Source organism: Apis mellifera, linkage group LG7 (assembly GCF_003254395.2).
Source record: "Apis mellifera strain DH4 linkage group LG7, Amel_HAv3.1, whole genome shotgun sequence".
NCBI classification, from domain to species: Eukaryota; Metazoa; Arthropoda; class Insecta; order Hymenoptera; family Apidae; genus Apis; species Apis mellifera.
In genome coordinates, this window is record NC_037644.1 from 12,845,016 (window position 1) to 12,862,469 (window position 17,454).

Genomic DNA, 17,454 nt, shown 5'->3' on the forward strand with positions numbered 1-17,454 from the left:
GATAATTTAATCAATGATTCTTTATGATAATGTTAATAATTAATATATTTAATTTACTATGATTGTATAAATACGTCAGCAATGGAATAACAATATCAGAATCCATATTCACTTAATGAAAAAACATTTACCAAAATTGCGACCAATTTAATAAAATTTCTACAAAATTCTTTTACCGTTTCAACGACATAAAAATCACATTAGATAAAGTTTCCTTACAAAAACCATTCTTTGAACAAATATATATATATGAACAATTCAATAAAATCGTTTTGTTTAATATTTTTATTTCCCCCTCTTTCGATTCTCAAACTTGAAGAAAGTAGATAAAAGTGAAACGGATGGAATCGATTCTCACTTCGATTCTTTTGATGCATCAAAGGTAACTCGGTGTGTTTGAGGCCGTGGAAATTGTCTATGCTGGCGTTCGTGTCGGTAACACCAGGTATCGTGCTCAAGCCTAAGAATGCTTCGCCAGCGAAGTCATTCGCTGTGAGAACGTCGTGATCCATTACTGTGAACAGCACCATGGCATCCGGACTTCGACACTGTTCCACGCTCACAGAACTACGAACAAGGATTCGATGTTAGAAAAATATGTAACAGATATGTCAAAATGTGAATAATATGATAAAGAAAAAAAAAAGACTCGTTGTCAGAAAGTTATTCGAAGAAAAGTATATAATAATTTTGGATATATCTCGAGATATGATTTGATGTTGAATATCTTAGATAAAAATTTATATTTCAACGTTAATTTCTAACTTCACTTAAAACACTAGATTTTTCTTTATTGTTCTCTTCGAATTAATATTTTGTAAGTATTAAAAAGTTTCTCCGCGCTGTTCCTTCTTTTCGTTCTATAAAATGTCGACGAAATTTATTCTGTCGATAAATTAGGTAATGATTTTAAAAACTTCAGTCAACGCCATCTCGCGTTTGGACGCGGGAAGCTTCGACTCGTTACTAGCATAGCAGGATATACAAGGAGGTATTCGTACTCGCGAACAAGGAGAGCAACAGTGTGCGAGAAGGAAGAAGAGAAAAAATGGCGCTAGAAAGAAAATTAATTAATTATTAATTTTCTGCTGGAAATTTCTAAACTTTTAAATTTGCATCTTAAAGCTGGAACTTCAAACAAGTTTCTCATATAAATTTTAATGAAAAATTTCTATTAATTAATTATTTATAAACAATTAATTCGTCATACTTTTTAATAGACGGATGACGCTGTATTGAAAATCAATTAATTATTATTATTCTACGAAAAATTTATGCACTTTTAGATTTGTACTTTGAAGCTAGAACTTCAGACAAGTTTCTCTTATCAATTTTAATATAAATTTCTTTTTCATTAATTATTTATTAATAATTGTTTTAAGGAATATCTTAATCGCGAATTCTCATTCTATACTTGAATAACAAACAATCAATTTATTCATATAAATAATGATAAAATTATGAATATAAATTATACGTGAATGTAGGGGAAGAATCAATGTTTAAGATATATACATTCATATTTAAAAATAAATCTCATAGAAATATTAAATTAACGAAAAACGTATTGCGTTATGTTAATTGCATCAATATGATGAATTAATTTTTAATAAATAATTAAATAAAAAGAATTTCTTATTAAAATTTATATGAAAATCTTGTTTGGAGTTCTAACTTTAAGATACAAATTTAAAAGTTTAGAAATTTTCAGCAGAAAATTAATAATTAATTAATTTTCTTTCTAGCGCCATTTTTTCTCTTCTTCCTTCTCGCACACTGTTGCTCTCCTTGTTTATGAGTACGAATACCTCTTTGTATATCCTGCTATACTAATAACAAGTCGAAGCTTCCAGCGTCCAAACGCGAGATGGCGCCACGTGTATTTAAATTTTTCTCAATATATATTTTATGTTATTTCTATATATTATTAATATGTTATTAAATTCTACATGTATTTTTATATTTTTAAATTGCGGATGCAGCAATATAAAGAAGTAAATATAAAACAAATAAATATATATATGAAATTTAAAAAATTTTTCTATATACAACTTTCTTTAGATTATATTCTCCTGTTTGTAAAATTGTAAAGTTTAAAATACAATGATGTTTTAAAAATCCGAGAAAAATGTTGAGTGCCTTTTATTCTTCTGATACAAAATTATAAATTATATTCAGATAAAAATTTAAAAAATTTTAATTTTAAAAATTTATAGGAGAATATAATCTGAGAAAAGATGAAATGAAATTTTTCTATTTTCAAAAATAAAAGTTTTCAATACATAGAATATATTTCTAATTCTATGTACGTAATGAAAATACTTACAATTCAAAACATTCGTCGAACATTGGATTTAAAGTTTTCTTTTTCACGTTGGTGTGTTGCTCTGCACAGTGTTCGAAGATTCTTCGTGGCAACAGTTCGATTATCACGAAAGGATCACTATAACCATTTGGATCTAACGGTATCACGTCTCTGGCATTTATAACTTCTACGCATAGAGAATCGTGATTTAAATATGCTCTCACTGTTAGAACGCCATACTCAGAGGATACGGTATTTAATTGGTCCTGAAATAAATTTTAATTTGTATATAGTAATAATTAAAAATATGTTTCTAGAAAAAAAATTATATTTTATATTAACCTGAAGTCGTTGTCGATAAAATCGATCAATTAAAAATGTTGTATCCATTTTGTGATACTGAAGACGTTCTTCAACATTCAAGAAGCTTTGACAATGTAGTACTTCATATGACAAACCTTTTTCATCTTCGTGGAAAAATTTCACTAATAAATCAAGAGCCTCGTGAAGTCTTTCGTAGAACATCGCTGGTTTATCCTGTATAAAAATTTTTCAATAAATTATCAAAATCAATTCTTTCTTTATCTATTAATAAATACTTAAAAAAATAATCTTTTAAAAAAACATCACAGATATTAATATACTCTTATATTTATAAGTATTCGTGAAAATAAATAATTTTTATTTATAGTATTAAAGTTTCATTTACTCCCGCATTTCCATCCATTTGATTGCTCAATTCGGCCAGCACCACTTCCCAGATGTCTTGAAGGACTCGATTGAAATTTACCGAGAGCAGAGCCGAGTTTAGCACTACCAAGTGCATGTCTAAATATTCGAGCAATGGTGCAATAGCCTCCGAAGTGGGTAAACTATCTGGTGACCAAGCCAGATGAAACATTGCTTTCTTCAATGGTGGTCTCATCTGCAAACACAATCAGTTATATCAAATTGTTTTTTAACACTCTTTCATGACAAATCATATAAGAAATGAAATAAATACTTTTCTTTGTTTAAAATATCCTTTCGTAATTGAGGATATTGTTAATTAAATTTTATAAATCACAAGCTGCTGACCATGTACATATATATACATACATGAAATTTTACAAATAAATGAAAACTTTTCAATCAATTAATTGTCTTATTTCTTTATAATTTGATTTAAGATTTGTTTCCTATTGATTTTTGTATTGATTTTTATATGTCCATTTTTGCAGATGCAGACCTTCGTGCCAATTCTTGAAACGATTTGATTTATAAACAGCAACATTTGTCCTGGCGTCTGTTCCAAAGGTGACGTCAAAGCATTCCTCCATTGCATCCGTGCAGAATCGCCTGCCTGACACTCCAAGGCTGTCAAAAGCTTTTCGACGAGCAACTCTTCGCCTAATTTCAGCAACCATCTTCGAACGTATTCAAGGCCGTTGATAGCCACGCACATCTGCAAAATTGTTTTATTTTGTTTTAAATTATTCGACGATCCAATCGATGAAAATTCTACTGTTTATAACAAATTAACTCTATTATTTTGCATTTCTAATTGTGTTAAATCAAATGCAACATTTAAGCATGTTTGAAATATTTGTGATGAAGTATCGTTTGATATCGCTATCACTAATTTTTGCAAAGCAGTGTCGTGTTATACTAAAGCGAAGCGGTCTCTACCTCAACGATTACCTCGTCTGTTGTCTTATACGGTGTTTGATCTTCGTAGTAACCGCTTTCTGCTAATTTTTGATGAATGATCTCTGCATAATATGCTGCTGAACTGCATATCGCCTGAAAAATTAGGAAAATTAATAAATCACGAATAATTTTGAAGACAGACGCGTAGACTTTTAATTAATTTTATAAAATTCATTGTTTCTTAAACAAATTTTTTTATTTCATGAATATTTTTTAATAGTTTTTATTTTTTCAAAATATTCAAATGTATAAAATTGATAATTTTTGTTAACTACCTTCTTGAGATTAATAATCTTAAAATTTCTAGTAAATAAGTAATTTTCTTCCAATATATTTTCGAGATTGCAAATATTATTACTTACGTCGACAACTTTTAGAACCAAATTGTACGATCCAGGAAGATCTGGCCAGGCCAACTTTTTCCAAAATTCTTTGATCTACGGACATACCGAGGTATAAATTTACAATCAACGAATTTTCCATTCCAAGAAGATAAATTAATCGCACGATAATTAATTGGAACATTTGATTTCTTTGTTAATATACCTGATAGAAGCATGCTGTAACATCAATGGCAGATGTACCGTGTTTCACGATATAGTCACCGGTACAGATTCGATCGAGCTCGGCCGATTTCCTTACGCGTTGAATCGCCTTCAATTTAGCCAGATCCAACCATTTGTCGACAGCTGGTCTGAACCACTCGTAATATTTGCAAATCGCCAAAGTTTTATGGTCGGATTGCGGCAGGTTCTCCTTCATGCTAAAAATATTACATTCTTTTTAAACGTAGTACTTTCCCACTCGCGACTTTCAATAAGAAATAGACGTTTCCAGTAAAAGTAACTTCCTAACCTCAAAACGAAAAATTTTCGATTTCGAACATTTCAGATTTATTTCCCATATTTACTGTTCCAATTTAATTCCTCAAATTGTTAACCACTTTCCAAACGTAGTTTTCCATGATAATTTATATTTTTCGTAATAGGGAAAAGTAATATCGATAGTTACGTGACGAAATCCTGCAGAGCCAGGTATAACTCGAACATCGGCGTTCCAATTTCCGCTCCAGGTGGTAGCACATATTCTTCGTCCGCGTTTTGATGAAGTTGAAGGCAAGCTGTCGTCACCCTTGCTCCAAGCTCGTTTTGCATCTATCGAATACATTTCTTCCGATGAAACCGAAGGACGGCGGACAATCGTCTGACACTACTTGTGCTTTGCAGGTATTTTTACATTTCCACCATTTTTTACTTTCTACGCAAGCCTATTGCGCCTATATCGTTTTTCGTCGATGAAATTAATGATTTTTTTTTTTTTTTGAAAAGAAACAATTTAAATTTTTTATTGACGTTATAAAATAAAAGAGCTTCTCTATAAGAAGCTTAGCGAATTTTTTTTCTTTTATTGCCGGGATGTGATACTCGCGAAAAATGAAATCGTCTGAAAAAGTAAGGTATATATTTCTAACTTAGAATGCGACGTTAGTAAACGGTCCGTATTACGATAACGAAGACAAAGTGGGAATAACTGTCTAAGCTTGGGAGCTTGGCTGTCATGCCACTCGTTTAGGATAACCACGTTCCTCAATTTTTCACCTACTTTTCTTTCGTCATCTGTATTTCCAAATTTTTTTGGAATCTGTCTCCGTGTGGAAACGAAAATTACGAAGAAATTATAATACAATCTACGTATTGGCAAATCTCTCTCTATAAAATGGTTTACATCTAAAATAAAATTAATAAATTTATAAAGTTAAGAATTTTTTCTAACATCCAAATTCTTAGCATAATATCGTTCAGCATTATACTAAATTTTTCAAATGTCTGAAATTTTAGAATGGATAGAACGGTTCTTAAAATTATTTTAAATTTTAAATATTCTTCAAATAAATTTTTAAAATTAAATATTAAACGATAAATAACAGAACAATTGACGCATGAGAGATTCAAAAAGTAATGAATTTAAGCAAAAAAAAAAAAAAGAGTCAGAGTTATAAAATTTCCCTTGGGATTGGCAAAAAAAAAAAAAAAAAAAAGAGAGAGATTGCATCGAAACGAATAATACGTTTTGGAAACTTGCGTAAAAAATGGTGGATACCCTATAGAGAGAGAGAGGTTAATCGAGGCCTTGATAGGGACGTTTAAGTGGCTGTATGCGGAAAGCACATCGCTGGAGGTGCAAAAAAAAAAAGATAAAGATATTGATTCGGGAGTTTGATATCCTGTGGCTATGAATAATGCATTTTTTTTTTAATTTTTTTGGAAACGAAGAAAATATATTTAATGGACAACAGTACACGTAGCTTTTATTTACTTTCTTTTTTAATAATTTAATTAATATTTAAAAAATTAAAATGTTTTCCTAGATATTAATAATGGAGATATTAAAGTAAGAATTGTTTGACGTGGAATTTAAAATAGTATTTATTCTAATTTTATCATGTTGACGTAGAGATTTCGTACTGTAAAATAAATAATTTATGTTATACTCTTCACGTTGATATTTTCTAATTGAAATACTAAACGAGGAAAATACATTATTATCGAGATGAAAATAGAAATTCACTAACGAAAAATACGTATCTTTAATATTTTCGACAAATTAAAATTTCCCAATAGAAACTTTCATCCCAATAAATTGAATTCCAAGTCTGAAATTTAATTCCAATGAAATTCAAGACGCGTCGCACATGCTTCGAATATACATGTAGCGTACAAAGGTATGAAAAACCAGTCACAGAATATCAGCCCGAAATTTCATCATTTAAAATTCTCCAAGTAGTCAAATTACTACGATCAAAAGTCAATTCTATCTGCACAATAACGTAAAAACGACAATATTGATTTAGCGCATGCAATCGATGTAGTATAATGAGTCAGTCAACGAGTAAATTAAAAAAAAGGAGCAGAAAAAAAAATTTTTATCATCGAAGATTATTATCAATATAATTCTCTTATTAGAATTATTAGAATTAAACATTAGATATGGAACAGCAAATTAAACGAATTATATCTAAAAAATAATTTGTCTCTAATTTAATCATTCCTGTTCAAATAATTAACCAGTCCTACGTTTCTTTGCAAGATGATTGCATCTTGTGACATCTAATGGCAATTGTATGTATAACTTTTTAAAACTTATTGGGGATAACTTACTTATCGACTGAGCTAAGTAGTAGATACGTATCATTTGTGCCGGTGTCCGTCAAATTACGCGAAAGATCCATGCGAAGTGTGGTGACATGTGAATCATGCAACTAGATAAAGTTGTTCTATAAAAAAAAGATAAACGCGTGTGCATCCCGGGATGAAGATAAAAGAGCTGGCAATGGAAAGCAACGTGATGCTTTACAGAATGGCCTTTCGCATATCCGACGTCCCGTGAAAGATATGATGAAAAATTACACGATTTTACATCGCGTTTAAGCGCCGATGGAAGCGGTAACGATTCGCTCGGACAGCTTTTCATTCACCCACTTCCTTTTTACCTTCGTGAAACCATTGAAATTGGTTTGTATTGTGATTTTTGATAAATGTATCTTTTTTTTTTACGACTCTTCTATAAAGATATTTTATCTTATATTTTCATTATTAATTATTCCAGAAACCGAGAGAGAAAACCTAACCTAAAATATTTTTCTTCTTAATATATTATTTTCCTATTTATTGGGAATATATTATATTTAGCTGTAAGAATGTTTTCTTTGATAATGTATAATGAATTCTTCTTTATCATTTTTCAATTTTATCAATATTTTGTTTTAATTCCAAAATACGTTTAATAATTTACTTCGATCAATGAATTATTCGTATATCGTACGAATATACGTTATTCGGATATCGTACCGTTTGTTTATAAAAGATTATTATTTATGTTGTTCGTATTGTATAATATATTATATGTATATTATATGTGTTTATTTGTATGAATATCGATGATGTATTTAATCACGAATGAACGTATTTTAATACATATGATCAAAATGAAATAATATCGAATTGTAATGAATAATCCGTTGCAAAGGAAATTAATAATTAAATTACGAAGGTAATTTCGCACAACCTTTGAATCGCAAACATTCTTTTATACATTTTATATGTATATATACACATATGTAAATAAAGAAGCTAATAAAAAAATATCTAATTGTAAAGATTCAATCGTTTAATTAATAATTACATTCGATTCGATCCCATCGGCGCTTTTCTAAAAATGTCAAAGTATTATTACACTTACGGATATATCGAAAGCTTGATTGAAAAGCTACAAACAGTGTAAACGGTAGATTGTCGACGACTGTATTGATTAAACCTCACAACCTTTTCCATTCTTAGACAAATCATTTTTTGATCTTGCGAATATGTTTCTAATAATTAACTCTCGATATTATCAAGAAAACTACTCGAAGAGAATCTCAAGATCGAATTCAAGCATCATTGGTGAAAGAAAGAAAAGAAAAAAAGAAACTAATATACTAAATACTCGACTACTTAAACACAAGAATATAGATATCTCCTAATCCTTCAAACTTCAACTTCGATATAATTCAATAAATTTTTTAAATCTAATTCACAACTCGAAAGGATATTATTTACAAGTAATTATTAAAAACGATACTCAAAAAAAAAAGAACTAACTAGCTAATCAACCCGCCTTCTATTTTATTCGCGTACGTTGTAAAGAAATTTTCTCTTTTCCAGATCTCCAAATCTAATTTTTCTCAATCTCGATTCATTCCACTTTCTTTCGCGGAGAAACGTACGCGAACAAAGGCAAGCGTTCTCGACGCGACGAGTTGAACATACTTGTATCAACATATACAAGGAGATCGAAGAAAGAATAGAATATAAGGATAAGAAAGAGAAGAGGATTTATTTAACAGTTGGTGGTGGCGATGAAAAAAGTACCTCGGATGTGTTCTCCATGTGTTTCGCCACGTGTTCCGCCAGCTACGGACAAACATCTCGTGTACAGTAAGATCGCGATGACCTGACGGACATTTCAAACTCGTCCCCGATCCTTAATCGTCCAAATTGTTCTCGTTCAACCTGGCCTTCAGGTCACTGCGATTCCCTTATCTATAGGGTGTCCCTGACAGGGTCGTTCATAGATTTCTTTCCTCCCCGTCCAATTTTCCAAGATCCACTCTAATGAAATCTATCTCGTTTCAAATTTATTCGTATCGAAATCGTTAATTATTTCCTGGAACACCCTATATATAAAGAGTAAAATGTTTCTGTATTTGTTATCTCGATGCAAGGACGTCGACCGAATTCAAAAGAAATTTCGATATCGGATCAATCGCGTTTGTCAATGACGATTAATAATATAATCGATCGATTTTCTTATTTTATTCTTGGAAAAAAAAGGGACGACGCGTCTCATCGTGATTTTTAGATAATTTTAATTATCAATTATCGACGTAATTATTTGTTTCTCTTCACGGAGAATTGGATAAAGATTTGATTATGTTTGTCTTTTTTTTTTTTTTTAATGGAAGAATCAAACTTGTCTTCTCATCTTTTTTTAAAAGTTTTGATAATTTTCATCGATGATTTGATAAAAACACGATCGACGTCTTGATTAAAGCATAAAGCCAAACATAGCACATCCAGCTTCACGAAACAGTAAAATAAAATATAGTCGTGTGTCGTAATGATTGTGTGCTTTTGATTCTGCATCGTCGCGATCTATCAAGTGAAAATATTTCATATAGTATATGAATATATATATATATATGTATAATATGTATATAAATATATATATATTTTTTTTCTCGTTCGTCTTTTAAATTGTCAAAGATGACTGTTCTTTTTCACGTTTGGATTGCTTACCAGTTTGTCCAATTGTTTATACACCGCCGAGAAATACGGCACGCCATTCGTGCTGGAACACAAGATTTTTATCTTTTGTTTATAAATAAATTAACACGTGATATTTCTTTCCCTGATGATCCCAAACGATTATTTATATATATTATATAAAATTTCACGATAAAAGAAATTAAAAAATTGTAATTCAAATGTAATTAATTGATTAAATGAATTTAATTTTTCGCAAGTTTTCAATTTATTATAATACAATTTTATCTCGTTATAAATATTCCACGATAAAATTATAAAGTTCCAAGACTCGACAAACTTTCAAAATTTTCTCGATAATTGAAAAGATGCATAAAAAAAAAAAAAAGAGAAAAAAAGGGAAATTAAGAACGAAAACATTTTACTTAACCACGTCTCCCTCCCCCCACTCTGGTCAAAACTCAAATTTACGAAGAACCGTTTCACAGTTTGGTCTGGCAAACGAGACGAAGTTTCGTTAAACTTTAGATTTCAATTTCTCTGAGAGTTGGGGAAATTTTCAAAGAGGGTTTACCTTTCAAAGAGGCTGTTATAATAAGTGAGTCCTTGTTCCAGGTCCACCAGTAAAGCGGTTACCAAGTTGGTGAAGTCCTGCAGGACTTTATCTGCATCCTGATCGGGTTCCTTGTCGTAACACATTGTTTGCTGCCTCGTGTCCTCGTACCTGAACGAGCCCTTTGTATAAATTTAACGGTCGAACGGGGGATGGGGAATGAAATGAAATGAAAAAAAGTTCGATCGACCACTGACCATTCGAGGGTCCCCTTCCTTAACGCGGTTATTATTTCTCCTCGAATTTCCTTGTTGAACGGGCAACACGCTCGGAAAGCTTTCATGTTCGATAACAGACCTAAACATCTGTAAATGATAAATAAAAAAAAATATATATATATTACTTAACAAAAATCCAAAGAATTTTGCACTATAGTTTTGTCTTTAAGACGAACAGTCTTTTGTCTTAATTTTTTATTCGAATATTTGAATTTTGTATTATTATTTATTTTAAATTCTTTTTAAGCAACGCATCTAAGCAAACAAAAGAAATCACATTAAATATCATCATTCTTTCAATCTCACTGATACGAGAATTCCTTTCACCACGATATTATTGAAAATCTTGTCTTGTAAACTGCTTTTTCTTTCGTCTCTGATTATTCATTCCTGAGATATCGAAACGAACTCTGGATCCCACAATTTCTATTCTATATTCATTTTCTCGATGACTATCTTTTTTCTCCCTATTATTACTATTAATGTGAAAAAAAAATGAGTTGGAATTCATTTATCATTCAAATTTTTGTTTCAAGTTAAAAAAGTCTGGCACTTTGAAAACTAATTCTGTTTGGAGCAAAGTTGCCATTACAAAGGGCACGCTTTCCATTATCTTCTCAAGTGAAAAATTTCTGAAAGAAATTTCGAGATTTCCCAATTTTAAAAATTATTTAACATTATTTTTCCTAGATTAGACAATGCTTTTATAAGAAGAGAATTATGTTCTAGTTGGAAGAAAATTGGGCGAGCTGCCCTTTCCTTTCAGACGACTCACCTGAGGAGATAATCCAACTTGGAGATGGAAGGTCGATGCAATGGGGGGAACAGCACTCGATGCTGTCGAACTTTTTTCAACGTGACCTCGAGGAATTCGTTGAAAGAATCCGCGAGACACTGCTCCTCGTCTCGCGACAGAGTATCCGTGTGCCACACGTTGTCCAATTCCTGGAAACGAGATATTCACTTGTCGAAGGAGGAGGAGGAGGATAGGAAAATCGATCGAAACAAACAAGAATAAGAGGGATTCTTCGAAGAAGTTGAAACAACCTGAAGAAGACGATGAAGGGTCTTCGGGTCGCACGCTGATTGCCTGGACGTCGCCACCCATCTGACTAACGCTTGTTGCAGTTCCGTGACATCACCTTGGACGGCGTGTTGATGAAGAATCGTTAGTGCCGTTTGTGGCAATTCTCCAGTGAAATCTTCCTAAATGACGCGACAAGAAGCGCATCGTTACGCGGGAAAATGAACAGATTTGAAAGGAAGAAGAAAATGGAATTTGATTTGTATTACGCGTTGAATATTGAAATCGATTAATTATTAAAATGAAATAAAGGTAAAAAAAAAATGTTATGGAGTTTCTTGCATTAATTGAAAAAAATTTAATCTTTTGGGAAGGTAAAAAAAAATATGTCCCACTTTTCAATCAAAAATTACTACAAATTATAAGTTGAATAATAAAAGCGTTAATATCCGTTTAATTTATTTCTTTTACTTTTGCACATTTTATGTATATTATTCAACGTTTAAAAACGATCTTGTTTCTTTTTTTCATGCAAATTTTTTATTAAAATTATCGAAATTCTCTCTTTCCCACCCTTTGAAAAAATGTTGAAAAATTAAAGAATTGTTTGAAATGAAAGGGAGAAGGGGAGGGAAGAGTCATAACGAAGATGATGGCATAAAAAATAGGAAAAATTCAAGGGAGAATGGATTTATCTTCGTGTTGATCTTCATTTAAAAAATTTGTTTGCACGCGTTACGTTTACATAAAATATTTCCAGAGTGGCGTACCCCTTGTTTGTTCATCTCGTGATTGAGAAAGACTGTATAAAGTCTCTCCTGTTGCCTGAGCTCGCCCCAATTGTCTTCCTCGGACGTCCCTCTGTCCTCCCTGGTCGATAACCACAGTTTTAATCTAATTCTACCTTGAATAGTGCTTCGTTGCGTTCTGGCTTCTAATTTGTACCATCGATCCAATCCGGTGCTTGGAATATCCTGTCAACCAAAATATCCTCTCTCTCTCTCTCTCTCTGTCTTGTTTATCTTGCATCGAAGCATAAAAAAAAAAAATAAGAAAAAAGAAAAATGAAAACGGCAATTTTAAAATTAACGCAACAATAAAAATTGCTTCGACGATCGATAAAGCTACATTAAATGACGGAAAACATCGTCTTTATTAAAATTTCATCGACGATAGAAAGTTAATACTTTTTTTTTTTTTAGAATAGGTTATGTTTAGAAAATTTAATCGATTAATCGATCGTTGTAAAATCGAATCAATTTTTTTAATTTGTCGATTAAAGAAATATAAATATTCTTTTCTCTCGAAGATCCCGACAAATACCTGAAGAGGGATATTCACGCAGCCGAGAAAGTCGTCCTGGCCCCCGGATCTCGCGCTCTGCGCGATCTGCTTGAAGAATCTTCCGAGTCCTTTCACGCCCCGCACCTCGTTCAATTTGCTCACCGCGTCGAACACCGAGGACTCGTCGTCATGGTCCCTGAAACTATGTCTGTCAGGGCGACACAAACACTTGCGACGGGAAGAGACACGGACTTGCATCAGACAGAACATTCCGCGGGAATGATTGATCTCGTTTCGACAATGTCGAGCCCAACGAATAATCCGATCATTGACAATAATAAAATAAAGAAGAAGAAGAAGAAGAATTAAAAGGAAGAAAAAAAAATTGGATCAAGTCGCATTCTCTGCAAAATGAATCCGTTTCGAAACTTTCGATCGTGAAATCGATCAATTCGTTCGTAAATAGTTACTCGAGCTGAAAAATTAAATTCTTACATTTATTCTACATTTCACCGAGTCGTTAATATTATCAATCACGAATAGAATAGAAAAGTAGGAGTATAAACTAAAAATAGTAAAAAAAAAAAAAAAAAAAAAAAGGAGAAAAAAATTCCGCTCAAACGCCAATTTCCGATCAATCACCGAAAAACTTCCAAATCGATGTGAATATCGAGTGGAAAAAAGAAAGAGAGAAAGAAAAAAAATTTCATTCATCGCATCATTCACAGACATAACCATCAAAATCCACACCATCGAGCAAGATTGGCGAACTGGCAGCTCGATAAACGACACCACTCACCATATGTCCAGGTGCAGAATGTCCGTATTGATGTCATCGATGTCGCTGGAAAAATGAAGGAGGAAAAAAAAAAAAAGAAAAAAAAAAGGGAGAGAGAAAAACGTATATATTAAACCTGTATCTCTTTCAACGATGAGATTTTGATCTGCCCCAATTGACAAGGAAGGAAGGAAGGAAAAGAAATTCCCCAGGGAGACGTTGCAAGTGCTTACAAACGAAATTTCTCGTTCCATCGTGGGCTGAGGGTGTGCGGCTTGACGGTGGTCGCGCGTATGAACTTGGCTGGCACGGCTCCGCTCAACGACTCCCGATGCTCGCGCCTGTTCGTGTGCTCTTTGCGCTTGAACGACAATCTGAAACTGTTTTTCAACGGTTATCATAACATCCGCCTATTCCTTTCTTTTCTTTCTTCCCCTAAGATTCTGCGCAACGTCTTACGCGTTAATTATAAGGTAATAATAATAATATAATAGTAAAGCGATAAGATGATAACGGTAGAATAAAAGGTTAATCGAGAGAGGGAAATGATCGGAATTAGAGTTAATTTATGTAAGTAATCTTCGAGTAATATTGGATTGGCAACTAAGTAATTGCGGATTTCAGTTGAAGTTGATGACGATCTAATCAAAGCAATAATCGATTCGGATCGTCACAGTACAACTCGTGAGATTGCAGAAAAGCTTCGTGTATCGCATACATGCATTGAAAACTACTTAAAACAACTTGGCTATGTTCAAAAACTCGATACATGGGTTCCTCGCGAACTGAAAGAAAAGCATTTAACGCAATGCGTTAACAGCTGCGATTTGCTAAAGAAACGTAATGAAAATGATCCATTTTTAAAACGACTGATAACTGGCGATGAAAAATGGGTTGTTTACAACAATATCAAGCGGAAAAGATGGTGGAGCAGGCTACGTGAACCAGTTCAAACAACATCAAAAGCTGGTATTCGTCGAAAGAAGGTTTTGTTATCAGTTTAGTGGGATTACAAAGGAATTGTCTATTTTGAACTCTTACCACCCAACCGAACGATCAATTCTGTTGTCTACATTGAACAACTAACGAAATTAAACGATGCAGTTGAAGAAAAGCGGCCCGAATTGACAAATCGAAAAGGTGTTGTATTCCATCATGACGATGCAAGGCCACACGCATCTTTGGTCACTCGGCAAAAATTATTGGAGCTTGGTTGGGATGTTTTGCCACATCCACCATATAGTCCTCACCTTGCACCATCCGATTACTTTTTGTTTCGATCTTTACAAAACTCCTTGAATGGTAAAAATTTCAATAATGATGATGATATCGAATCGTACCTGATTCAGTTTTTGGCTAATAAAAACCACAAGTTTTATGAACGTGGGATTATGATGCTGCCTGAAAGATGGCAAAAGATCATTGATCAAAATGGGCAACGCATTACGGAATAAAGTTATTTAGTTCCATGAAAAAATTGTCTTTGATTTTCTAAAAAAAATCCGCAATTACTTAGTTGCCAACCCAATACCTTCGAGCAATGTCCAATACTTCCGTTCTTGTTGATGCAAGTATCGATTTATATTAATAACGTAACGATGGTTCACAAGTAGCACGAATCTAATCTAAGATAATCAAACACTGAAACGATTATTACTTTTCGATCAAAAACAATATTCTACAATTACTAAAAAAAATGTTCAAAGATTCAGAAACACATGGAACACGAATCACTTCCCCCTCTTCAAATTATTGGCGAGGGCGTTATTCAATTGTGATATAATTATGACACTTATAGCAAGTATTATTCAAGATATCTCTATCTAAAATCGCCAAATATATTACAACCCTATGGGTTGTAATAATAGGTTATATCTTTCAACGATAACCGGGAGCGCTACGATATTCCATTAAAACTATTCCCATACCAGCCGTAACGTTGCAATTCGAATTAACCCCACGATAATCGTCTTCGAACAAACTTCGAAAATTCCCTTAATCTCCCCCCGACTTCTAGATTATCATATAAATCTAACAGAGTGGAAAAATATTGCTTCTCTCACAATTTCTTCGCTCGTTTCCTCGCCATCCTCTCCACGTTCGGCATTCTTCTTCGAGAATAATATTTCGAAGGGAAGAAAAGAAAGCACGACGAATTTAACGGCTCGAGATGAGAGGAGGAGACACGCACGGCCGCCGCAAATGCTCGATTCTCAATGCCGCTCGCGGCCTTATTCCGAAACCGTCGCATGGACAGAAGTTGTCGCTGCATCCGGCCACCGTGCTTTGTCCGTTACGCGGTGCATTGTGGGCGTGTCAAGATCGACCGAGTAAAGCGTGTTCTTTTTACACTCGATTTTTCGAGTTAATCGGTTTACGTTGGGGAGATGTACAATAATACAGTTTTCTTTATTGGAAAAAGTTGATACGAATTAGGACTGGGGAGAAATAATTGTTGGAAAAAGAGTTTCGTAAGATAGAATGATCTGACGTAGCAAAGATTCTTTTCATGGAGTGTATTATCCGTGTCTAGAAAAAAGAAAAGAATTCAAGACACGATTTTTCAGTTCCAAGGAAGAGATCTAATTTCAGGTATCTCTATTAAATACTATCAAAATACACTGAATTACAGAACAATTTATTCAATTCGTTACATGTGGCTCGAGATACAACGCAATTTCCAGTTAAATATTGAGAAAAAGACACGTGTTATAATAACTCCGAATCCATATTTTCAATTTCGTCCAATAAATATAGGAATACATATATATATATTACATATAACCGTACATCGATCATTTTCCAATAAAATATCAACGAGAACATCAAACAGAAGAAGAAAAATCTATTAGATCCGTGCTTCGAGATTTTTATTCGAAATTCGACGCCACTTACCTGTGATGCTTTCGCAATTTCTCGTGATGCGAATTCTCGGTTTCACCGCCGTCGGAGAGGGCTCGGGTCGCCTGTCTGGGGGACGCAGGGGGCGTGTGGGGCGAGTGCGCCGTTAAATTCGTCTGCGGACTCAACGGTGCACCGGTATTACCCGGTTGGATTCCCAGCATACAGTAAGGGTCGCTGAATCCTGCACGAAGGAAATATGTATATATGTATGTATATATGTGTGCATATATATGGAATCTGGTTCGTGGTAATTCCACCTTGACAAACACTCCGCTTAACGACTTCCGTAATTAGAAAGTCGTTGTGAATTTCACCAGGGAGGGGTGTACAACACGCGATTCGAAAAAAGGGGGAAAAATTGTAACTCGACACTTTTTTAAACCGCACGAGAAAAAGGAAAATTTTCTCTTTTACTACTCGCGTAAAAGTGTAAGTTGAGGAAGAAACGTGATAATTCTGAAAATTAGAAATTTCCAAAGGATCGAGTAAACGATTATTTTGTTATTCGACAAAATAAAACAGTATACGAAAGAGGTGTTTAATTTTATTTCAATTTATACGAGATTAATCGATCGAGTGATAGATTTAAATTAGAAAGAAAATTGTAACTCAATGCTTTTTTAAACTGCATGGAAAAAAGGAAAATTTTCTCTTTTACTACTCGCGTAAAAGTGTAAGTTGAGGAAGAAACGTGATAATTCTGAAAATTAGAAATTTCCAAAGGATCGAGTAAACGATTATTTTGTTATTCGACAAAATAAAACAGTGTGCGAAAGAGGTGTTTAATTTTATTTCGATTTATACGAGATTAATCGATCGAGTGATAGATTTAAAT

The 17,454-nt window shown here is 33.0% G+C and overlaps 1 protein-coding gene across 6 annotated transcripts in view; it reads right to left on the reverse strand.

Moving 5' to 3' along the window:
• LOC408914 (BAI1-associated protein 3) overlaps positions 1 to 17,454 on the reverse strand; it is a 124,688-nt gene that overhangs the window by 2,301 nt on the left and 104,933 nt on the right. For 3 of the 6 annotated variants that reach the window (XM_026441771.1, XM_026441773.1, XM_026441772.1), the window contains exons 7-26: positions 16,611 to 16,800; positions 13,949 to 14,095; positions 13,737 to 13,781; positions 12,977 to 13,133; positions 12,424 to 12,627; positions 11,677 to 11,835; positions 11,405 to 11,574; positions 10,609 to 10,716; positions 10,373 to 10,522; positions 9,832 to 9,883; positions 8,905 to 8,946; positions 5,006 to 5,148; positions 4,541 to 4,757; positions 4,357 to 4,431; positions 3,974 to 4,087; positions 3,534 to 3,749; positions 3,015 to 3,230; positions 2,648 to 2,842; positions 2,327 to 2,571; positions 359 to 567 (exon numbers count right to left, since the gene is read on the reverse strand). In XM_026441771.1, the coding sequence (XP_026297556.1) occupies positions 359 to 567; positions 2,327 to 2,571; positions 2,648 to 2,842; positions 3,015 to 3,230; positions 3,534 to 3,749; positions 3,974 to 4,087; positions 4,357 to 4,431; positions 4,541 to 4,757; positions 5,006 to 5,148; positions 8,905 to 8,946; positions 9,832 to 9,883; positions 10,373 to 10,522; positions 10,609 to 10,716; positions 11,405 to 11,574; positions 11,677 to 11,835; positions 12,424 to 12,627; positions 12,977 to 13,133; positions 13,737 to 13,781; positions 13,949 to 14,095; positions 16,611 to 16,800 (3,054 nt within the window). The remainder of the gene's footprint in view (positions 1 to 358; positions 568 to 2,326; positions 2,572 to 2,647; positions 2,843 to 3,014; positions 3,231 to 3,533; positions 3,750 to 3,973; positions 4,088 to 4,356; positions 4,432 to 4,540; positions 4,758 to 5,005; positions 5,149 to 8,904; positions 8,947 to 9,831; positions 9,884 to 10,372; positions 10,523 to 10,608; positions 10,717 to 11,404; positions 11,575 to 11,676; positions 11,836 to 12,423; positions 12,628 to 12,976; positions 13,134 to 13,736; positions 13,782 to 13,948; positions 14,096 to 16,610; positions 16,801 to 17,454) is intronic. The other 3 variants (XM_026441774.1, XM_026441775.1, XM_026441776.1) reach the window with 3 other exon arrangements.